This window comes from Paramisgurnus dabryanus, chromosome 23 (assembly GCF_030506205.2).
Source record: "Paramisgurnus dabryanus chromosome 23, PD_genome_1.1, whole genome shotgun sequence".
Classification (NCBI taxonomy): Eukaryota; Metazoa; Chordata; class Actinopteri; order Cypriniformes; family Cobitidae; genus Paramisgurnus; species Paramisgurnus dabryanus.
In genome coordinates, this window is record NC_133359.1 from 8,911,469 (window position 1) to 8,937,640 (window position 26,172).

A 26,172-nucleotide genomic window follows, 5' to 3' on the forward strand; every position below is an offset into this window, starting at 1 on the left:
TCTGATAAAAATCTTATAATGGGTCGTGGTTAAATCATCCATCAAGACACTGGTTCAAAACAAACATCAAAATCAACCAAAAATTGGTCAAAATCGACGATCTGCCATAGCCATCCCAGTTCCCTGCCCTGAACCATATAGAAAATGTCTGGAGTGAACTGAAGAGAAGAGAAGAGAAGAGAGCAGCAACATACTGTATGAAGATTCACTTCATATGTTGCTTATACACACACACACACACACACACACGCATCATATTACAACATATATCATACTTGACATGGCAGATAAACAAACTAAAGCCCTATTCACACAGGACTAGTATTATCTGGGGACCTTGTGTGATTTAGAAATTACCCCAGTACATCTGAATTTTTTGTGGTGCATTCACATGGGATAAGCGAAGCCTGTGATTTTATTCAAATTTACTGACTTTTCTCCCAGATATGATTTCAAGGCTTTGTGAGCGTCAGTGGATTGTATTTTAGAAACCGTTGTGCGATGTTGCGGCTGACAGCTCCATCTATACATTTAAAGTTCTGCACGTTATGAATACATGGACAAAGAGACACTGGTTAGACGTTAAATCATAAATACATTACAAATCCCTCAAGTTGCATAAAAAACCAAGGGATGCGTCTCTGTATGTGTGTGCGCTCCTCGGCTGCAGTGCGAGAGGCATACAAACAGAGGAAAAAAGAAAAAAAAAAAGAAAAGATGGCGCACAGGTAACAAAAACCTTGAAAAATGATAAACGACCCTGACAAATCCTGGCCAAGTTACAGGGATGCAGATTCTTTAGGGACTCAATTATCACAGGATCTCGAAATATGGTAGGTTATATTACAGACATGGATTAAGATCATTAAGGTCTTACAATTATTACAAATAACTAGAGGTCAGCAGATAATACCAATCCAGTGCGAATTGGGCTTAAGCCTTACTGCAACATATAAGACTGAGCTTGTTGTCCCATTTTGTGCTGTGAATTACACACTGATCTTTTATTAAAGGTTATTGTCACATATGGGGTAATCTTTTACAACCAACACCAAGCAATTTGGCATGTAACCAAATTCAATGTTATTTTGAGTAGAAGTGTGTTAGTCATCATAGCCAGACTACATTTGGTCTATAGTTAGCCATCATTTCACTGTCTCAGTTATTGCCTGCTGGGTTCGCTCCTGTGTAGCTCAGTGCACTACGTTAGCAGCGCTAAAGGTCATCATGGGTTTGAACCATAGGGAACACATATGCTAAAACATACACAAAACATGTATACCTTGTAATGCACTTTAGTCGCTTTGGAAAAATGCATATGTCAAATGTGTTAATTTAAAAAAATATAAATATAATAATAAACAGATTTATATGTTTATTATTGTTTATAAAGCACTGATTTGAAAATATTTAAAATAAAAAGAAATAAATGTTCAAATAAATAAAATTAAAATAGAAACCAATCTTTCACACCAAACTGGTATTTGAGCAAAATGTAAACAGTTAAACAATTATAAATTGTGTGAAACGAAATATCTGCTAAGATATTAACACAGTTCTTGTGACAACAAGCCCCGGTGGTTGAAGTAAGATAAAGTTTTATGCATTTTCAATGTGTTTTCTATACCTGATACCTGGCTGTGTCTCAAAACCTGAAAGCTGTCTTCTTAGAGAACATTGTTATACATCGTTGATCCGTATAGTATGACGAATTCAGGTAGATTGGGACACATTTTATTAAGATGACTGTTAAAAAACTATGGAGGTCCTACAATACAAACCGGTTATTGCGCCCCTGGTGGACAAAATCAGCACAGCCGCTCGCTGGGATTTGACACAGCAACTAAGTTTGGATGAAGTCAACGTGACCGAGTGATATTTTGTGATGGGTTCTCGGACGTCATTGTTTAACACCGAGGTATAAAAGCCGGCCGGTCACTGTTTGTCTTTTGAGTCGATTACTGAGGGAGAAATGGACATCAAGAGCCGACACATTTATACAATGACCACTACACTTGCGTTTATCATCCTCATCGCGTGCCCAATCGCATCCAGAGGTAAGTTTATCTTGCAAACTTTTTCTAGTACACCTTTCATTCACATAGCTGTAAAATTCGGGTATTTTATGTATATCAGTAATTGTATATATTTAAGTACAATGTTAATTAATCATTTTCATGATTCTATTCTTAATAAATAATATAGGACAGTATAGGCTACTAAAGTATTTACTAGAAGTTCCTAACGTTATATTTGCAAAAATTTCTATAGTAAATACTAAAAAATGATATAATAATATATACTATAGCAGTTATACTAGGCTATGCATGCTATAGTATACTACAGTTTTACTATATTAAATAATATAATAAACTATAGTACTATATTTTCATGTGGTTTTTATTACTATTCAAATGTAAATTAACTATTGATCATGATCAGTTTCATATTTTGTGTAATAATGTTGGGTTAATGAAAGTTATTTTAAAGTGCTGTCCTACTGTACATTGCAATAGGTGAAATAATTTAAATATCTGTAAAGTCTATTTAATCTATTCTATTAAAAAATGCATTTAATTAAATTAAGTAAAATTAAAAGCAACCTTTAAACACTATTAGACATTTTTCATCTTTTTTTTGGACAATATACCTAAGGTCACTAAAGGTGGAATTGAAACAGTAATCATAGATAGTGATCAAACTCATTTTGGATGTGTTAATATAATAAATCATTTTAAAAAACATCCTTGGAAGTTAATTATGCACATTTAATTTAGTTTTAAACCATACAATTTTATAAACAGTGTTAAATGTGTTGTCCCTAACTAGACACATCTTTGAGTTATTATTGGAACAACACATTTTTTGTTACTTGTAACACATCTTGTGTCGTCCCTTTAATTTATTTTAACATACATGACCCATAATGTGTTAAAATGACACATCATGTGTTTATTAGCATAACACAAACAAGGCAATCTAATTTAGCATGAAGATGTGCACTGTTTGTGTTTGTGTATTTTATCTATAAGATATGGGAAGTAATTGAACAGATGACCTCATGTGACCTTGCTATTATTGAACTCCACAGGTGAAACATTTGTCACCCAAATATAGACCCAGGTGTTGACTTAACTGCACATGTTCATCCCTCAAAAGGTCAGGTCAGGGAAAACCTGTGGTTCAGTCCCACAATAGAAAATAAAAGGTTCACTTTTGTGAATGAAAATTTGTAGGTCAAATTGCTCAGGAGACGTTTCAGGCTGATATCATGGGAATCCGTACATAGTTTATGAGTTGGCTAATTCGTATTCATTTATATTGTGGGAAAGATGTTCATCATGTATGGGAGCTAAATCAAGTAACAATGCCATCTAAGTGATACTTTAAGTGGATTCCTGCAAGTTCCTGTCTCATCTTAAGATGAAAGATATGGGTAAGGCAATCACCTGGCCCCTGGTGCCTTTTGTACCTTTGTGTAAGTTGGTGTACATTTGCATATGCTTGAGCCAAGGGTCTATAAGTCAAAAAAGGTGAATGCCAAACCTAAAGTGTGAACCCATTTTTATGATAACGAAATGGTCTGGGTGAGACAGTAATGTTGATGGGATTAAGGGTTGGTGAAACTCCAGGATTGGGGGTGGCAGTGTTACTTCCTTTCAATGCATTGTTTAAAGTTAAGTGCTTTGTTTCCATTTTAGGGGACTGCCCCATAAATAATGTATAAATGTAATGTTCTACTGTAAGTTAAGCTTGGAGTATAGTCTGTTTTTTTACGTCTAAGCGATTGTACGTGCACAGTGGAAAGCACAGCCTGGCAAAGTATAGTTTAATTAAAAAAATGCAATTCATCTCCTGGGCTACATACTAGCCTACAATCTCCTGTAGGCGCACGTGCAAAAAAAAAATTAGGTTTGAGCGTACAGTACGATGACGAAAAATTGCGTCACACGTACACGTAAAAAATTGACTATACTTTTTACTTTGGCCTGTAAATTTGATGACTGCAGTGCCAAAGTGGTACGCTCTAATTTAAAGATCCCGTTCTGAAATAAATATTACAGCTCAAGAAATCCAAGTCTCCTGGTCTTTACTAAAAAAGTTTCAAAGTGATTCGTACAAAAGTGTTTGATTTTTGTAAAACAACAACAATAAAACCCCACCCATAACCCCAATGTCACGGGGTGAAAGCATGTCATACAGAAACATACAAATGTGGTCGTACCAATTAGCCATCTTGTAAAATACGTACAAATTGTCATGAGATTGAACCCTTAACTATGGAGTGAATACAGTCTCAAAACCTCCCACAAATGCACAAAATAAAACACACGCACGGTAATTCACAAATGCACACAATAAATCCAGACGCGCACACGGTTATTCACAAATACACACAATAAATCCAGACGCATGCACGGTAACTCAAATACGCACAGGAGCTCCACATGCGCAAACAAGACTTTACAAATGCTCATGAGAGACCCACATATTGCAATCCACAAATTCACGCGAGAAATCCACACGCTGTGATCCACAAATGCACGCAAGAAATCCACTCGTTGTGATCCACAAATGCACGCGAGAAATCCACACGCTTTAACTTTAACTGTTTAATACACTGCTAATACATGTCTTGGAGTGGCTCCATCCTAGCCACAGTCACCTATTGCTTGCTCACTAAGAGACTAAGGTGTGTTTTCCCAGACAGGGATTAGCTTAAGCTTTAGGCTTAATTATGAAATATTTAACAAACATGCCTTACTTAAAACATTACTTGTGTGCATTTTGAGACACTGATGTATTTTAAGAGATGTCAGTGCAAGTTGTTTTTATGTTTGGACACCTTTTACATTTATTTCAGGCTAAGGCTAGTCCATGTTAAATCATATTTCCCGATAACTACCGGCTGACTCTACATTATCCCGCTTATTACACGGCTACTTGTCACATAAGAAAAAAAACTGGACATGAATATGAATTTGAAACATTTTATTGGCATATTTGTTTTAAATTAACATTTTTATCCTTCCGCGAAACTTTGCACAGATGCATAAAATGATCGTAATACCTTATTAAGATCCTCTGCTTCATACTTGTGTGTCTCCATTTTTTTCTCTTTTAGCCAGTCTTTGAGAAGTTTTAATGCCCATTCTGTATTTTTTTGTGTGTTGGCTTCGTAGCTGTCATGCTCTATTTTGTCAAGTTCAGTCTCAGTAAGCTCTCTGTGTCTTGTCGTGGTTGTTGAGTGTTTGTCACAAGATGGCGCCAAACAAACAGTAATCTTTATTGGCGCGGAGCGATCTTACTCGTAAAAGTAGTACCGGCTATGCGTTATTATTTTGGAGCGGTTATTATTCGAAAAGAACGAACCTGCAAATGTCTCAACTGACCAATCAGAATCAAGCATTCCAGAGAGCCGTGTAATAATAGATTATAATAGGCTAAGTTAACATGTTATCATCTGCTGCTCACACTCCAGTCCACTAGGTGGCGGTAATACACCTTTAAGCTGGTTTGCCAACCGCCAATAAAACGGAAGAAGAAGAAGATTTGGCAGAAACAGTTACAGGTACAGATAAAGTATTTGTGTATTGTGTTGTGACCAAAGGCAGCAATGTTTATATATGTGCATTCTGATGTGTGTATTTGTGGAGCAGAGTGTGTGGATCTCTCGCGTGCATTTGTGGATCACAACTTGTGGATCACAGCGTGTGAATCTTTCGAGTGCATTTGAGGATCACAGCATGAATTTGTGGATTGCAATATGTGGGTCTCTCACAAGCATTTGTAAAGGCTTGTTTGCGCATGTGGAGCTCCTGTGCGCATTTGAGTTACCATGCACGCGTCTGGATTTATTGTGTGTATTTGTGAATTACCATGCGCGCGTCTGGATTTATTGTGTGTATTTGTGAATTACCGTGCGTGTGTTTGGATTTATTGTGTGCATTTGTGGGAGGTTTTGAGACTGTATTCACTCCATACTTAAAGGTGCAGTGTGTAAATTTTAGCGGCATTTACTGGTGAGGTTGCGAATTGCAGCCAATGGCTCAGTCCACTGCTCACCCCTCGCTTTTGCAACGCACAGAGAAGCTACAGCAGCCGCCTCCAGAAAAACATCTCATTGTTGGAGACAAATTAGGGCTCTGTTAGGGCTTCTGTAGAAACATGGCGGCACAAAATCGCGACTTCCACGTAAGGGGACCCTCGGTGTATGTAGATAAAAACGGCTCATTCTAAGGTAATACAAACATAACGGTTTATTATGAAAGGTCTTTATACACCACTAATAATATCGTTTGGTATATTATTTAGCATTTCTGTCAAGAGATCCTTCTAAAAATTACACACTGCACCTTTAACCCTTCTTGTAGTCACACGTTTGCTTGATATTTGGAAAATATTGAATTCCTGTTCAATCTAGACAATTTTCCACTACTATACCTTCACAAATTACTTAAAGGGATGTTTACTCAGAAAACTGATTTGTTGGCAGAATCCATTAAGATTCTAATAAAAATGCTAACTTACAAGATGCACTTGTAATCTGAGATCTTCAAATGTTACTTTCAACCTTCATTACATTTTATTTCATAGCATTTTATCCCATGACAGATTTACACACTCCTTTTGGGTACTTCATTGATCGCTCGAAATTTCTAGAAAGACCCTTGAGATTCTGACTCAGCCTTTCTGACCGTTTGACTGAAAGCCAGCGCTGCCCAGAGCAGCAGGTTGAATCCAAATGGTTGGATAGCTGCATTGGAATGCATTATCTGTCTGATTTATAACTGCACTTGTGTGTCTTCCTTAGAACTGAAAGAAAAAGCTAAAAAAAAATGAAAGAGCTTGTTGCTTTCTCAATGAGTCTTGACTCAACAGTATCCTCATTTCACAACTTTAAATGTTTGTTTCTGTCTTTTTCAGGGGCGAGATGGACATATAGTGGTAAGTAGATCTTCTTACGTGACACTTTTACTGAGTAGTTAAGAGTTCTGTGGTAAAGAAGTCATTAAAAGGAATAGTTCAGTCGAAAAATATTTGTTGCAATTGTAGAAAAAGAGAAGTTTAGCAATCTGCAAATTCTGCAAACAAGATAACAATTCAGGTTTCTAAGGACAATAGTATGAGTAAGTGATGACAGAATAATTTTTTTGGGTGGACTCTTCCTTTGGATCACATCACCCTCATGTTTGATGTTCTTTAGAAATTGCATTAGCTGTAATACCTAAATGATGTGATCTGTAATGCGTTTTCTTATATAGACCAAACGCAGCAGTGTTCACAGTAGAAAAGGTCATCCAGTAATCTGGTACGCAGATCAGCAGAACGTGCTCTTTACATTGTTGAAATAAACCTACTTAATCATTGCCGTTCTGGTCTGTTACCTGCGACTGAGTAACCCAACAGGGTTCCGGTTTCCACCCCCATGTGTCAAGTCAAGAGTAGACTATTAATGAATAGTGTTTTTGACTGTTATCTTTGAAAATCCTAATATGCCATACCAGAGTGTACAAGGAGACCTTTGGTAGCCATGATGAAGGTATCAACAGACACGTTCTTCCTGGAAAAAATTAACCTGTGGTGTTGATTTGACCATCTTGTGACCCCCCTTTGAATGTCCTGGCTCGGAAATTATTCCCACCATGTTTGTTATGTCATTCATGTTCCTCTCCACATATCGTCGTTTCACTTGAGGACATGTGGTCTCCGATTGCCTGCAGGATTTGCAAGGAGACGCTGTTGAATTATGACAGGTTTATACAGTATCATGGGTTGAAATGTGTCTTATGTGGAAATTATATATCTTGTAGACCTCATAAACAAAATGAAAACGTATAATTCAATTTGGAAATTGTAAACACCTTAGCAACCGCAATGCTATCACAACCACTACTGAACTCTACTGAACTGAAACACCATTCACATTTTCTTCAGAAAAACATCAAAACCTAGTTTTATGTTTGTAACTGTAAACCTGAACAGTAAAATAAGTACGAAACCTGTACTCAAACCTGTGAAAAACAGCTTATTCAGGCGTATGTTTAACGATTTCACAAACTAAAATAAAAAGAATTTACCTAACTTAGGGACGGTTTTCCAGACAGGGTTTAGGTTAGGACTCAACCTTATTTATTTTAGATAATTTTAGAAGTTTTTACAAACATACCTTACAAAAAACACAATGGGTTTGCATTTTGAGTTTTTAAATTAAAGCAGCGCAAACATGCATTTTAGTCTGGGACTAGAATAAACCGTTACCGGGAAACTGCCCCTTAAACATTTTATTTATAACATTTTGAACATTCCATGCCATTTCAATACCACAGCATCATTTTAACCAACATTGCAAATAATTGCAAACTTTTAGGTGTTGTGATGAGTTTTATGCCAGTTAAGCTAAGAAAGAGTCTGACACTTCAGTTTCACGTTAAATTAGCATGATTTGCTGAGGAAGATTTCCAGTTCCCAGCACGCTTTGCATGAGTCTGCATTACGAAAGCATTTTTTGAAATGAAGTGATTTCTTCGTTTTCAGGAAAGAGAAAGACTCAACAGTCATTTTTCAGTTTTGTGGTTACCATTGTTCAGAAGTGTAGCGCGTGTGATTAGGTAGGTCAGATTTGTGTTGTTTTATTATTATTATTATTATTTATTATTACTCGATTAAAAAAATTAATCTAATTAATTTAAGGCTTTGTAATTAATTAATCGAAATTAATCACATATAAATATTTGACCTGAGAACATTGAGAAGTTATTTTTTCACATGGATTTTTAGTATACCATGAATAATGACTGAATACATAAGCTTAAGCAACAAAATATTGTTTATTTTTGTTCAACCAAGTCGTTGTACCCGGAGTCGGGCTTACGTCCACGCTAGCTGCTATATGTTTTGCATTGAGATGATACTTGAGGCTCGATGTGCTGCGGTGTTATGTGAATTCCTTGTTGCATAGCTTACACACAACCATGCTCTTATCGACGCTTCCATCCGCTCGTTTTTTATTAAAAAAAATCCCATCCAGGGGGCCAACCAAAGCGATCTCATCAGCTTCTTCGTTCATGTTCACTGTGATTTGTTGTTGTCTGAAGTCATAAGCGCTAGTTGGTGCTCCAGTATAATCGGTCTGCCGAAACTCATCCAATGAGAAATGTTCCGCAGTGCAAAAATAAGTGCGATTAAAATGCGTAAAAAATGTTTAACGCGTTATTTTTTGTGTAATTAATTAATCTTAATTAACACGTTAAAGTCCCGGCCCTATAAATATTTTTACTTAAAAAAAATTAGTTGGTTTACTTGGTTAAAATGTCTTTAGGTAATCGGTTTCCACAAGTGTTTTAAGCAGTGGCGGTCGGTAACTTCTTTTTTTTTTTGAGGGCGCTCGATGCGAAGTTCGTCACAACATGTATGTAGCCCATCATGTGTGTGATTCGTAATTTTAAAATATGTGTTCTGCGCGTCAAGTGAACCAATGTGCATCACATGTCTTGTCTGCAGACGCGTCTAAAGGTTTATGATAAAAGAGACGCTCCCGTTTGCCTGATCCCCGCATAAAACTCTGAAGTAGACTTAAGTGCAGTCACCCTTTGCCTAGAAATTGCAAAACCTTACACGTGTCATTTTTTCAAGAAGCTTCTTAATTTTTCAGTTTAGGATGAATTTTAAAGAGAATAGAAGGAGTTCATATATAATCTGGCTGGCTTATTGGCTGCTTGTTCTACATTATTCAGTGTAAGGCATCTATTTCAAAAATACATTTTTTGTTTTCTAATAACACAAATGTATCCGTTTGGCACAGGTATATTTTTGTCTACAAAAGTAATCTCAAGCATTTAACCATGCACCTACAGATTATATGATTTTTAAGATCATAGTTAACATTTTAGTCAAGTGACCCTAAACTTTTGAACAGTAGTGTAGGTTTGAATCTTATTGGTACACTGTAAAACCAGTGTGAACTTAAATATAAGTGCATAACTGCATATGATTCAATTTGTTTAAGTTCACAGTACTCAAATGTATGCGTTTTAAAACTAATGCAACCGGTTTACTTAAATGGTTTGAGTTGAGTTAACTTTTAGGTTTTACAGTGTAGCCGTATTGCATCTCATATCTACGCCATTAACTTTCTCACCTCACCTTCCCTGCTTCTCTTTGTCTGCTCATCTTCTGCCGGCTTTCCAACTGATAATGTAGTTTGTTGCAGCCTTTTCATTTTCAAATGGCGTCAACTTTATTTTGAACAATGGATTTGTGGGTATTGAAGTTTATGTGAGATATGCGAGCGAGACACTGCGTTGCGTTCTTTAATTAGTTTAGGAAACAGTTCGCTAGCCGACTACTTTCGTTTTAAGATGGTAGCGGTATCTGCAAGTATGTGTCACGTGATGGTCCGTAGATGCAAGGATAATTGTCTCGTTGGCTATTTTCACATCAAAATTAAACGAAACTTTAAAAAAAAACTACAGAGGACATGAACTCGGTGTCCTCAATGGTAGCTATGGCCATGATCAAACCCACAAGTTTTGTGTTGCTAACACACTGCTCTACAAATTACTGTAGATTATTCAGTTGTTAAGGTGTAGGCTACTGAGGGGTCTTAAATCAATAATCTTATGTATATGGGCAAAAGTAATTAAGAAGTTTGTCTTATAGCAATTACAATATAAATGTGTAAATCGATTTGTATTTTAAGATGTGTACAGTGCGACAATAGAGAGAAGTGGCCAGAGAAACAAAGCACTGAATACCACGACAGATCGCTATACAAACTAGAAACACAGCAGTGCTTGTGCCCACAGTGTAGATATTATCATCACCGTCAAACAGTGCTAATATGAGTGATCTCCACTGTGCCAACTAATGCTGAGAACACTTGACATTGTCGGCTGACTCTTGCTGAGTAAAGGACTTTCTGGCTCTCTGACAGACATGAATGACATTCAAAATGTCAGTGCCTGAAGCTCTGGAGGAACTCAAGATGAAATCAGATACACAACAGCTCATTGGCTCAAAATGAAACGCACAGATAAAATGTATAGCTTGATGCGGTGGAACACTCTTGAAATGATAGGTGCTTAAAAGGTTCTTCACAATGATGTCATAGAAGTGATGTCATAGAAGAGCCATTTTTGATTCCTCATAGAACCATTCAGTCAAAACCCTTTTGTTCTTTCATTTTTTACTACAAAGAACCTTTTGTCAAACAAAAAGGTTCCTCAGATGTTAAAAGATCTTTATGGAGCCAAAAATGGTTCTTCCATCTATGGCATCGTGAAGCACCTTTATTTTTAAAAGTGAAGTCACATAATTGACTTTTGGCCAGCCTTATCACAGGGCCTGATCCCATTGACGTATCCCATAGTCCTCTTTTAGGGACCTGACCTATATCAAAGATATTAAATATAAACAAGATTGGGCACTGCTATTAATATGAATAGAGGACAATGCAACGAAGCCTCGCCTTCCAGTTAAAAGAACCAATCATCAATCACAAAAAAGGTGTTTTTAGCTTAAAGAAATAGTTTACCCAAAAATGAAAATTCTGTGATCATTTACTTATCCTCATGCTGTTACAAACCTGTATACATTTATTTGTTCTGATGAACAGAATGTAAGATATTTTGAAAAATGTTTGTAACCAAAGCGTTCGTGGACCCCATTTACATTCACAGTAGGATAAAAGAATACTATGGAAGTTAATGGAGTCCACAAATGGTTTGGTTATAAACATTTCTCAAAATAATCTTCCTTGTAACAACATGAGAGTGAGTAATTGATGACAGAATTTTCATTTTTGGGTGAACTATCCCTTTAAGAAACAAAAGTTATGGTACAGTTGAGGTCAGGTTTAAAGGGATAGTTCACCCAAAAATGAAAATAATGTCATTAATGACTCACCCTCATGTCGTTCCAAACTCGTAAGACCTCCGTTCATCTTCGGAACACAGTTTAAGATGTTTTATATTTAGTGCGAGTCTGCGAGAGCTTGTTGACCCTTCATTGAAAATCTATGCACGGTATACTGTCCATGTCCAGAAAGGTAATAAAAACATCATCAAAGTAGTTTATGTGGGTCAGTTAGAATGTGTTGAAGCATCGAAAATACATTTTGGTCCAAAAATAACAAAAATTTTGCCTTTATTTAGCATTGTCTTCTCTTCCGCGTATGTTGTGAAGCGCAAGCGTGAGAGTAAAGTCATGTGATGTGGATGACGTGTTATCTGGTGCGCCTCAGCTTTTTTTTTTGTGCGCCCGGGCTTCGTTTACAGTCTGAGGCAGATGCACCCTGTAAGTTTGAAAAAAACCTTTGCAATCATGTCTGAGGATAACACCTCATCCGCGTCACTGCAGTCACTTGACTTTAGTCTCACGCTTGCGCTTCACAACATACGCGTAAGAAAGACAATGCTAAATAAAGTCATAATTTTTTTGATTTTTGGACCAAAATGCTTCAACACATTTTAACTGACCCACTGATGTAACATGAACAATTTTAATTATTTTTTTTATTACCTTTCTGGACATGGACAGTATACCGTACGTAGATTTACAATGAAGGATCAACAAGCTCTCGGACTAAATATAAAACATCTTAAACTGTGTTTCGAAGATGAACGGAGGTCTTACGAGTTTGGGACAACATGAGGGTGAGTCATTAAAGACATTATTTTCATTTTTGGTTGAACTATCCCTTTAATTGTTAGTCAACAATATGTTGTTTAATTGTGATTTTAGAACATAACTTTAAAGATATCTTTCCACATTCAAGTAGATACTTTTACTGAACTAGTACTGTAGTAGATACTAGATGACTGAAATATTAGTAAAAAAGCATTACAAACATAGACGCCTATGGGGCGACTTCCCTAAAAGTACCCTGTCCTATAGACCGTTTCATCAGGCGCACGTGCGGTGATGCGATAAGCGTCTGGTCCGAACTTTACTTCCGTTTTTTTTAATGATCTGTCTAGTTGCTGAAACTGAACTCTTAAACAAATACCTCATCGAAAATAACAAATGTTTTGCGTTCCTATGTAATCTACGTGTTGTTTATTTTGCTTGTTATATAAATAAACTACTTTAAAAGTACTTTGTTGTTATTTATTTTTAGCGGAGTTTACCGGAAATTACCTGATGACCACGAAAGGCGCTTGTTTATGTTGTTGTGCTGAAACCGTCTATATTTAAGGACTAGAATATTAGAATATCTCCAGACATGGCTCTTCTGCATTGAAACAGTAAGAAACCAGCCCGCAATGCCCTAACAATCATTTAAAACAACCTAGCAACCGCTTAACAATGTGATAACAACCACTCAAAACACCTTAGCAACCAAAATACCCACAATAACCCTGCAGCGTGGCATCCAACATTGTAATGGCAGCCACCACTTGCATTTTCCTCAAATCTGTTTGCTTTTGTTCCACTGTATTTTTTACCTCATTGTCTTAAAGTTTCCAGACCAGAACGGCTGTATACATAACAGGCCAGGGTGACTGTGGTTAGGAGCCTATTGCGTTCGTGGCTGGCCACAAGCATCTGATGTGATTATGACGGAGAAGATGAAATAAAAGACTTAAATGAACTGGACCGTGAGTAATTATAAATGTGAGGGAAGAGTGCGTTTAGTTTTATTGCTTTTTTGTCTCCCATTGTGGCCAAAACGCTACTAAAAAACCATTGGCTTGTTCTTACCTAGAGTACAAAAGCTGGCCGTGAATTTATGATTCGTGATTGGTGAAACATAACCTAACGTCTTGATGTGCGTGAACCATGGCTATCCAGCAGAACGCTTTACAAGAAATTTGTTAGTTTTCATATTTTTTTTTTTATTGTAAAAAATTTGAGCTGTGTTGTCTTTCTTCTACTTTATGATAGTATGTTGTATTTTACAGAGACAGTCTACTAAACCAGTATAAACCTTGGCGGAGTCTCCGCTTTGATGTTTACTTTGAAGACGAGCAAAACCTTATATTTTATTGTAGGGTGTTTCATTGATGTAAGAGCATGCATTTAGTATGGCAGTGTTCTGTGACAGCTGTCCATACACAGACTTACCAGAACTAAGGGGTTTGCAGTACAATTCAGGTCAGACATGCAAAAGTTGACTGAATATGGGAAAATGAAATAATAACACCTCTAAGTACGGCTATGTGTGTACTTTTAAAATGTTATGCGGTTGCTTAGGTGTTTCAGGTGGTTGCTTACTGGCCCACATAGGCCCACATTAAAGTCTAGCTGCATTTTCTTTAATATTTTAGAGAGATCCCCTAATCTTTCCTGCTTACGGTTACAATATAAGATTTTTTTTAAAGGGCACCTATTATGGACTTTTTACAAGATGTAATATAAGTCTCAGGTGTGCCCAGAATGTATCTTTAAAGTTTTAACTCAAAATACCTCACAGATCATTTATTATCTGGATAGGAGCAAAAACGTAAATTATATTAATGTCTGTACCTTTAAATGCAAATGAGCTACAGCTACTCACTTACAAACAGAAAGAGAGTGCTTTCAGTTTAAATAGATCTGATAAATACAGTCTGAGGGCGCACTCACATTATCCAAACCATGCCCCAGCGCGATTGTCACCCCTCCCTACTCCCCCAGGTGCACGCACTCACACTGTACTTTTTATCGATCCGAGTCCGGGCGCGCTTTTGTCATTAAGATGCGATTGTTTTGAAAAAAGCAGGAAGTAAAGCTCTCTCTTAACACTGGAACCCATCGTAATGATAAGTCTGTGTTCTTTATTCGGAGTCGTTTGGTGCACGACAGTCGTCGGAGTCGTCAGGGGTCAAACGCGCCCGAGCGCGGTTTGGTTTGGATAGTGTGAGTGCGCCCTGAGACAATAGTATCTAGTGGACAGAGTACAACTCGCTGAGGGTGGAAACTATGGTAATCCAGGACTGCAAGTGGGCGGTGCTTTATCAATGTGACCTCACACTGATAAGAGAATCAAAACGGCATGTCTAAAGAGACTGCTTTAATGGGGTTTAAAAACAAGGAGCGGGTAGATTTTTTCATTATTGGGTGGTTGTATTGACACACTGCCAACACACATTATGTCCAAACACCTTGTAAAAGTGGATTTTGCACATGGTGCCCACGAGTTCTTGAAATCCTTGAAAGTTTGTGAATCTGGGAGAAAAAAGTGCTTAAATCTATTTTATACAAGATGTTTTCTGGAAAAAAATCCATATTATTCCCTGTGTAGTGTAGGATAATATCATAAAAATTCTAAACTTTTTAAGCACACATGCTAAACTGTTCGCTTTAAATGCTTATATCTTCTGTATGCAAATGTTGATTCATACCAAAATGCTTATTTGCACAGTTGTGTTTGACACATGAAAACGTCTCGGGTTACGTATGTAACTGTTGTTTCCTGAGAAGGGAACGGGACGCTGCGTCTCCCTTGCCATACTTCCTGCGTCCCTGTAACGCCGTCTTTGGTAATATTTCAGATAGCGATATACTTTCTGTCTCCCGCGTCTACCTGTCTTTGTCGTTAAGCCTCACCATTGGTTAAATTTGATATACACATTCAGACGCACTTACCCCTGGAGGCGTCCCCAAAGTGTCACCGCAGTGACGCAGCGCGAGTTCCCTCGAAACCTACAGCACAGTAAGAATGAGCAAGCTCCAGTTATATCTTGTGACCCTGCCTGTGAAAGCCCAGCTAAAGTAATTTCCTGTGATTTACTGAAGTCATCCTACTCTACATAATCTTAAGAACATTCTGTGAAAATATAATCTTGATATCTTTAATATTGACCTTGAGTAAGGTCATTTCAAACATTAAAATCAATGTGAAATCAAACTTTGATGCTTCTTATCCCATGATTAGATTAGATAAGATTAAATTTAGCCTGACAGGGTCGCATATTTGAACCGCGTCAGTAACTACAACCTTTAACTTATGTTTCAGGGCCTGATGGAGAACCCAACTGGCGCGCAAACTACCCATACTGTGGAGGAACATTTCAGTCACCCATAGATATCCAAACACAGCTGCTAAGATACGATCCACAACTATCACCCATCCAGGTCCAAAACTACAACCTGTCTGCCAACGAACAGCTTACTCTTCACAACAACGGACATTCTGGTTGGTAAAGCCGTCTACAATATGATTATACGGCTTGTATATACCTACAATAATAAACTAAATGGTTTGTGGCCGTTATACAAATGAGGACCTGTGTGTCAGACACTGGATAAATAGTCTTTCTTCTCAAGTATAATTTGTAGGTTAACTTGAGAAAATAACAGGAGGATCTATTTGTATGTCAGATTGTCAGCAATTTTCTGTAATCTCCCACTTATTATGATAAAGCAACAACATGTTTGTATTTTAACCGGATTATATTTTCCAAGCTAAAATAATATATTTAACTTTTATATCTACTTTTCTTGATTATGTTTACAATCAACCAGATTTTGGGTCCAAATTGTATTATTATTATTAATGTTATGCAAAATGCATATTATGGATGTGACCTTCTGTGAAATCCAAGATAACGTCTCATAATCTAATGATGAGATTAGGAGTATCAAAGTTTGACTTCACTCATTGATTTAATCATAGCTAACTTATAATACAATCCCAGCATTCCCTGCATACAATGTTCATCACTTTATTTAACCATAAGCTCACAGAGGGTTAAATATCTGTTTTTTTCTTTTGTGTTCACAGTGAAGATATCTTTGCCGTCTCACATGTACATTTCCAGCTTACCTAACAGATACTCAGCAGCTCAACTTCACTTCCATTGGGGCTCATCCAGTTTGCTTACTGGTTCTGAACACACTGTTAATGGAAAACAGTTTGCGGCAGAGGTACAGTAAATATGCATGATCTGCAAGCATTACTGTAAACACTTTTAGTGCATGATCAAACTGTTTTCACTTGCATAACATCCATTATAGAGGATTTAAAACCTTTTGTGATAATAGAAGTGTAGAAGTGCATAAATATGCCACCAGACAACGAGCGTATGTGGCAGCAGGACCTGAAGTCATGATGCAATATTCAGTAACGTCTGCCGGGGTGTTGGATGTAAACAGAGTGGATACTTTATGGACCACTCAATATCTGTTTATCATTTTAGGAGTGTAAATAAGTCACTTGTGTACATCTACGTATTCTTATGTAACCACAAACCAGACATGTTTAGGGAGGTTATAATAAAACGTCTTAGAAATTTGTTTTTTTTAAAGGTGCAGTGTGTAATTTTAAGAAGGATCTTTTGACAGAAATGCAAAATAATATACAAAACTATATTATCAGGGGTGTATAAAGACCTTTCATAATGAACCGTTATGTGTTTATTACCTTAGAACGAGACCTTTTATCTACATACACAGAGGGTCCCCTTACATGGAAGTCACCATTTTGTGCTGCCATTTTTCTACAGAAGCCCTTAAAGGACATTTTTTTACTAAGTTGTCACTGACGATGACATGTTTGTCCGGTGGCGGCTACCGTAGCTTCTCTTTGCGCTTCAAAAGCGAGGGGTGAGCAGTGGACTAAAGGGCGATTTATAGTCGTGCGTAGGTCCAAGGCGTAGCTACGAAGCCCGTGCGTAGCTCTGCGTAGCCTGACGCGCACCTCACAAAATTTCTAACAGCGCGTCGGCTCTACGCCGACCGCAAGCGCTGTGATTGGTCTGTGATTGGTTTGAGACGGTGAAAACAAAGATGAGCCAAGTTGAGTCGCTGTAACGCTGTAACGCTGCAACATAAGTCGCTGTTTATTTACTTCCATCATTGCTGGTCTTCTCAAATTATACACAACAAGTTGCTATTTCTTCTTCGTTTGTGGGTTAAGTTGCTTAGCTTCTTCTTCTGTGACGACTTCTGCTGCTACTGTGGTTACACGCGTGATTACTGCCAACCAGCGGTTTCGCGTGTGTTTGCATGTCGACGCGGATGGCGACGCAAGAGTATAAATGAAAACCGACCTGGAACCTACGCCGTAGGACCTACGCACGACTATAAATCGCCCTTAAGCCCTTGGTTGCAATTCGCAACCTCACCACTAGATGCCGCTAAAATTTACACACTGCACCTTTAAATCTTATGCTCACATGTATCCTAAAATCCATGGTTTTCCAATAAATGTGGCTTTGTAGTAGCTTACTGACCTTTAAGTTGTCCTATTCCAAAAGTCACATCCTGTGACTTAACATGACTTTCTCACCGGACACAATGAGAAATTATGGCTTTTTTCCAAAATTCTGTAGCCATTCAACCAAACAGCATGGCAAGAGAAATGCATATGTGCTTTTCTGATGCTTCACAAATTCATGAGCTACAGTGTTTTGTTCATGGTGATTCACGGGTCCTTGAAATCCTTGAAAGTTTGTGAATCTGGGGGGGAAATTCAAGGCCCTGGGAAGTGTTTGAAAATATACATACATAGATACAGGTCATTGAAAGTGCTTGAATCTATTTTATGCAAGAAATCATATTATTTCCTGTGTAGTGTAGGATAATATCATAAAAATTCTATGCACGTGCTAAACTGTTTGCTTTAAATGCTTATATTTTCTGTATGCGAATGTTAATTCATACCAAAATGCTTTTTGCATTGTGTTTGACACATAAAAACATCTTGGGTTACATATGTAACTGTTGTTCCCTGAGAAGGGAACGAGACGCTGTGTCTCCCTTGCCATACTTCATGCATCCCTGTAACGCCGTCTTTGGCAATATTTCAGATAGCGATTTACTTCCTGGCTCCTGCGTCACCCTGTCTTTGTTGTTAAGCCTCACCATTGAATTTGATACACACATTCAGACGCACTTACCCCTGGAGGTGTCCCCAAAGTGTCACCGCAGTGACGCAGCGCTGTGATTTAAAATGGCCTTTGTAGCAATTTACTTGTGTTTGTAAAGTTTGTTTCATATCTCATGATGGTTTATCCTTAATGTGGATATCTGTATGATCATATCCAAATAACAGCATCTTTTAAAGGAAAAAAAGATGCTTTCCAAAACAGCTTTTCTTAGCATAATTGAATTATTATGTAAATTTTGTGAATTGGTTTCTTAGTGAAGGCCTCTCTTTCTGTTGGATCTAGATGCATGTTGTGCATTTCAATTCTGATAAGTTCCCCAACATCTCCATGGCAGTGGACAAAAAAGATGGATTGGCCGTGCTGGGAGTTTTAATTGAGGTGAGTTCAGACCCCAAACAACTTGCCGTGAAGTGTAGTTAAGGTTACCAGGAGGTTGCTGGTTCGATCCCAGCAAGAGCTATGAATCACTTAAATGAGCCTTATAGTGTGTTAGATTCATTACAACATTTCAATACATTTCTGTATGTGATGATAAAGATTCTGTTTAATTTCCATTGAGAGCAGACTAAAAAAAACAGTCAACATAGTCAATAGTACAACATAATGTACTGCTACCAAATATATCAATATATACCAAATAAATTTTTTTATATTTATATTATAGATATTTATATAGATATTTATACCTGCCAGCATACGAAAAACTGTAATCAAATGTCAGAGATTTAACATGAACATTACATTTTTCCAAAACTAAATCTCGTGAGCTATGAGCATTTATAAAAATCCTATATCTCTATATTTTCATTGTTTGTCAATAATTTGTGGATATTTGCATTTCTCCTTAAGATTTTAAAGGGACATTCCACTTTTTATGAAAATATGCTCATTTTCAAGTTCCCCTAAGTTAAACATTTGATTTTTACCGTTTTGGAATCCATTCAGCCGATCTCCAGGTCTGGTGCCAGCACTTTTAGTATAGCTTAGCATAATCCATTGAATCTGATTAGACCATTAGCATTGTGCTAAAAAATAACTAAAGAGTTTTGATATTTTTTCTATTTTAAACTTGACTCTTCTGTAGTTACACAAATTAAAAAGTTGATTGATTATTACGCCAGCTGGAAAATTAACATATTTTAAAAAAAAGAGGGGAATGTCCCTTTAAAAAACATTTGAGGCAAAATTGATAATAATGTGAAACATACTGTAGGTATATCTTTACGCTATAAAAATACAATTATAAAATAACATTAACATTTTGAATGTTTTTCTTTTATGCCATTTAGATCGGAGAGTTCAACCCTTGTTTTGACAAATTCTTAAAACACATTGATGGGATAAAGTACAAGGGTATGCTTGTGAAGTTTATCATTTCTTCTGTGAATGCAATTTATACTTTAATCGTCATCACAGGTTAACACCGTCTTATCTTCAACATATTAACTAATAGATCAGAAAATAAAGGTTCCTGCCTTTAACGTCCGTGAGCTGTTACCAGACACTCTGAATGAATATTACCGCTATGATGGTTCGCTGACAACGCCACCCTGCTTTCCTAGTGTGCTATGGACGGTGTTTAGGAAACCTGTGACCATTTCATACGAACAGGTAAATAAGCCATATATTACTTTTCTTTTATACGGTTGTAAAAGTGCACTATTCATATTTTGAGCTTATTTATCAAATTTGAAACTGTACACACACAGATCCAAGCACTAAATTCAAATATGACAGCGTATTGGTAACTAATCTTTTTGTTCTCGGATCTCTAATCTCATGACTAGTTGTCAAGACACGTGAGAACCAATGAGATTTAAAGTTACCGACCGAATGTGACCAACTACTCATACTATATGCTACCCAGCAAGTTATTTTGCATTTAATGCCTATAGGCAAAAACAAGGTAAAATTTGGGCTGCCAGTGAAAATGTTAGGGGTCAATGAGGTGACGTTAATAATTTTGTGTCTGTATGGATAAATTAAATGTAAGAATAATTTCAAAATAAATTTGCAGATTACTTGCATAAATTCCTTTTTTGAGGACCAAGTCCAAAATTTTTGGTTTTATTTCATTTTGAAAGAATATTTGGGGGATAATTGCAAAAATGTAAATGTGGTGTAACCAGTCTGTGTCTGTGTAACTAGTATTTTTAAAAAATTAAAATATAAATATATTCATAAAAATGTGGAATAAAATATTATCATCTAGTTTAGTGTAATATGATTTTTTTACACACATTTTTACATCATTTGTCAAAAATTATTTAGAAACAGAGCTGTTTTCACCATATGTCATAACAAATATTACAAAAACGCATTATGTTGCGTTCAGACCTGCCGCGGTACAGGTGTCAAGCACGAGTGATTACAATGTAAAGTCAATGTAAAGACACATTGATGCGCGGCTGGAGGTCTCGCGGCGCGAATGAGGCGTTAAGTGCGTCTAGATCGCGCGAATGGCACGAATTGAGTGTTGACGCGGCAAACGCGCGAGTTGAAAAATGTGAACTTTGGCGGAAAAATGCGCCGCATTAACCAATCAGGAGCTTGCTCTACTAGTGACGTGGTTACAGGAAGTGAGCGGAGTCGCAGAAGCCCCTCCCATGAAGCTAATTTTCGTGTGAATGTCTCGATGACTAGAATTTCACGCGCGAATGAAGCGAATAAACTCAAAATGTTCAAACGGCAAACTAGACGCAGTAGACACGAATTTGACACCTCAAACGTGCCTGGTGTGAACCTACGGTTACAATTTACATTTAGAAATATCTAATAAAATTATATTTTTTTATGATTACGCTTACATGCCATCAAGGTGGATAAAATTTTTAAATTTTTCATTCTTTGGCACAATTGGCGGTTACACCATTTGACATTTTCAGGTCCATTCAGTCTTAAAGGATAATTCCGGTATTTAACACTTTGAGTCTCATTTCTGGTTTGTTTTGGATGAACTACAGTGATGGACACAGAAATTTTGACAATGGGTCGTGTCTTGACTTTTTGACTCTTTTAGAAGCGTCTCTTGACTGAAGAGCACAGTTTTGAAAATGAACGTTAAGTGTTGTTTTAATGACATGTTTGTGCATGGTCATTGACTTCCATTCTGAAGCAGTCAAGAGACGCTTCTAAACGAGTCAAAAAGTCAAGACACGACCCATTGTCAAAATTTCTGTGTCCATCACTGTAGTTCATCCAAAACAAACCAGAAATGAGACTCAAAGTGTTAAATACCGGAATTATCCTTTAACTTTCATAAAAATGGTGCAAATGTAATTTGTATTGTATAAAATTAACATAAATACAATGTGCACTGATAGAAACCTGATGCATGCTTTTAAAACAAATAAAAAATGAATAATTTCTCATCTTGCCAAACCGTCACTGTTACTGACCCATAGACGTTTAATCAAAGCACAAAAATAAATGAATTCAAATAAAAAAACAGTTGACTTTGCTTACATGAGGAAATATCAAGTTTTTTGAACGACATATAACGAAATTCAGGTTTTTTTTTGCTAGAAGTGGGTTACTGGACTATATCAGTGAAATGGTGGCTATTGTTTGGTGGGTACATTCCTAGTTCTGTAAATTTTTTAGGTTGTGAATTTATGGTAATGTTTATATAAGTAGTGTAATTGTTGTGTCTTTACAGTTTTTGGCGCTGGCCACATCTCTGTATGCCTCCTCTGCTGAAGATTCTGCTCCCGTGCCTCTCTACGGAAACTACCGGATGCCTCAACAACCAGACAATCGAGTGGTCCTGGTCTCCTTTAGTGATGGTGAGTGTAAATGTGTATTGTGGAACTGAATGCTAAAAAATAGATTGTAGTCACATTTATCTGAGCAGCATGATTTCCCAAATGTGAACTTATAAGCTGGCTTTGATATTTCCTGTGACATGTCCTCCATTTACGCTCTGTAAACTTTCTTTCCCTCAATGAAAGACCTTCACTACTGCCGACTCTTTAGAAGCAAATAATGGTTGCTGAAGTAGATGCTTATCTGACATAAATCTTTACCTCTAAACCTAGTTTAAGAGTTGGTGCACCACACGGTTTCTTGTTTGCTGTCATCCTCTCAGTATGTATGGCTGTTTGCTAGCGTTCTTGCATGAAGGTCCAATCCAGGATATCCAATCCTCTTCTTCCCGTCTACAGTCTTTATTGCATGGCAATTTTTCCAGAACTTCAGAAGAACATGGCTGGTCCAACTATTTTCCCTTGAGCACCTAGTATGCGCTTGTCAGCATAAGTAGAGTTGTCAATAGCAATGTTATACTTGAACAGCTCTCTACATTGTGTCTGGTGCAGGACTGCATGGTATTTTTTCAGTGTCATCCCCCTTTGAGAGAAGACAAGTTGTCCAGAAGCTTCTGGCGGGTGATCTTGCTGACCTGGCTGATGAGGGACTCTACCAACTTCTGCCAAAGCCCCAACCTGGATTAAACAGCAAGTTGAAAACCACCAAAAGATGGGGTCTTCATAACCAAGCCAACAAAGTTCAAAGCAACACCGGTCCCATTAGGAAGAACTTGCTTAGACACGGTTATAAAGATCTATGCTTTAAAACCCTAGAGAATGATGTGTTACATCAGATACAGAGACATAATGCAAACGGTCAGATGGTCGAGGCTTTGAGAGACGTCGTGTTCCCGGAGTTAAACCTCAGGAGTTTTTTGGATTGCAAATCTGAACTGGACCTCCAGACTATAAGGCAACTCGTACAGGGAAGATCTACGGATGAGGCAGCTGAGCTCGAACAATCGCTGACCAAAGCCATGCGGAAACAGATGAGGAAGCATAGACATCCAAACGCGAAAGCCATTACGGGGCATCCTCGAGCTACGTTCCTGAAGGACTTCAGCTTGTCCTCTGTCTACCACAAACCTCAGCATGTTGAATGGGAGGATTAGAGCCTCAAACATCCCTGGAAGCTTCGATTTCTGCTGTAGTCAGCTACGCACACTTAGGATTTAGTCAGCTCGGCTCCTAGGGCTCCAGCATAAAGTTTGACTAATATTAATTTAGTTTGACGGGACTCCTCCGAGACTAACAAGTTTTGCTTTTGTTGTTCTTTGATGCAGCATTGTGGCTACGACTTGATCAAACAGATGTTTGTTTTGTAGTTACTTCCTAGTTACTTTGAACCGGGTTGTGCGCTAGACACAACATTTGCCAGACGTAAACGTGGAGAAACCACAAAATAGACTTTACATAGCTTCAACATCTGATTTATCTGAAAGCTGGTCTTTGTGTGATGACACTGCCTTTACTGTTTTACTGTATGCACAAGAAATACAAAAGCCCCAAATTTTAGGGCTTATTTTTATATTTTATTAGGGAAACCTGAGCTGTATGTCACAGTAAATATTTTCTTTTGCCAGGAGTGGTTAAGAGTCATGCAAAAATTAAAAGGCACAACGTTTGTAGTGTGATCTGAAAACAGAAAGTCTTTTTGTAGACTTTTCCTATTTATAAATTATATTATACACATGTGCTTTTGTTAAATGTCTAGACTGCGCATTGTAAAATAAAATCATAACTTACTGTAAATGGCAAATAATTGTATCTTTCAACCAGTGTCGGCCAGTGACTTCTCTTGTGAGGGGTGTAAATTCAAAATATGTGTTTGGTGCGTCATATGAACCTATGTGCATCATGCATCATGTCAAAATACGGGAGGGTTTATGATAAAACACTAACTTAACTTATCTGGCAACGTGAGGTTCTCTTTTATCATAAACTCCTTTGAAACGTCTGCAGCAGGCAGGTATTTTGGCATGACGCGTAATGCACATAGGTTCACATGACACGCCAAACACATATTTTGACATGACGGGCTAAATACATGTTTTGATGAGCTTTGCATCGTGTGCACTCGGAAAAAGAAGTCACCGGCCACCACTGCTAGTAATCGCTAAACATGCAATGCCAAAAATGATTTTCAAGAAAAAAAATTCTTAGTAATTTTGTCTCATTTTCAGTTAAAATATTTAAAAATTCTTAAATAAATATGCTTTTTCTTGATGAGCAAAACGACCCAAGAAAATAAGTCTAGTTTTTAGACAAAAAATATCAAATTTAAGTAATTTTGTGCATAAAACAAGCAAAAAAATCTGCCAATGGCGTAAGCAAAAAAATCTTGAACATTTTTCTTAAACATTAAATTCAAGAAAAATTTGCTTACCCCATTGGCAGATTTATTTGCTTGTTTTATGCACAAAATCATTTACATTTGATATTTTTGGTCTAGAAACTAGATTTATTTTCTTGGGTCGTTTTGCTCTTCAAGAAAAGCATCTTAATTTAAGAATTTTTGATATTTTTACTGAAATCAAGACAAAAACACTAAGATTTTTTTCTTGAAAATAATTTTTTGCAGTGTGGTGCTGAAAGCAATATGACACATGTTTACTTTTTACATATTTTTTTTTACACAAGGGCTGTTTATCAATATGCGTTCTTCACCAATCTTGCGTCCTCATTTTCTCACTCTACGTCATCATTAACCGTCGAAGTTCAAATCCAATTCTCAAGAACGCAAGTACAGAGGACGCATGAAACTACCCGGATGTGTTCTTGATATCGAGGATGCATCGAGTGCAGACTTGCGCGCTGAAATCACGTTACGCCCCAAAAGTCAATGCGACAAAACAATGTGGAGGTCAGGTGACCAACAGGGAGATCGAACACATCTCAATTCTCACAAGTGCGTTCTGTGTTCTCGCGACCTTCTGAGTTCATTCTTCCAAGGTCGCCTGGCAAGACCGATCTCCATGAGAACGCAAGTCCGTTCTTTGCGTTCTTGGAATTGAAAAACAGCCATTGCCACCATTTCTTAAGATCATCGCCTACTTTCATACTATATAGTAGGCAAAAGGTATTATCAAATTCCTAGTATTCAGAAAACAGTAAGCGAAAAGTACTCAGAATACTTACTACTTCTGGCAAGTGTATTCAAAATTAGATGTATTCGATCAATAGCTGCTTTCGATGAGCCCGTGAGCCCCTGGAGAGGAGTCACACAATAAAGAAGGAGAAGCATCATCATATTTAAAAATGTCAGAAAGGGTTAAATCGGCTCTATTCAAATGTAAACACATTTCTCCAGGGCTCCCTTGCAAAAGAGATTTGAATATCTCAATGGGACATCACCTGGTAAAATAAAGGGTAAATAAAAAAAATAAATAAAAATAGGAAAACAGTTGTTCATTGTGTTAAATTGGGCTTGTTTAAAAAGTAAACAGCTCACTTGTTGACGGTGTAAGTCACGTGATGTATCAACATGGTGGATGTACATCCAAATTTTATTCACACTGCCCATATTTATATTGTATATCAGTGGTTGTCAA

General features: G+C 37.2%; 1 protein-coding gene across 1 annotated transcript; it reads left to right on the top strand.

Annotated features, from left to right (window-relative positions):
• The first annotated feature begins 1,820 nt into the window (after window positions 1-1,820).
• Window positions 1,821-24,717, top strand: ca12 (carbonic anhydrase XII). The gene is given in 9 exon segments (XM_065292069.2): window positions 1,821-2,057; window positions 6,928-6,948; window positions 15,941-16,120; window positions 16,709-16,851; window positions 19,098-19,193; window positions 20,105-20,168; window positions 20,269-20,426; window positions 22,474-22,606; window positions 23,132-24,717. Coding segments are annotated over 9 exon segments (1,482 nt in total). The 5' UTR covers window positions 1,821-1,972; the 3' UTR covers window positions 23,734-24,717.
• The last annotated feature ends 1,455 nt before the right edge of the window (window positions 24,718-26,172 follow it).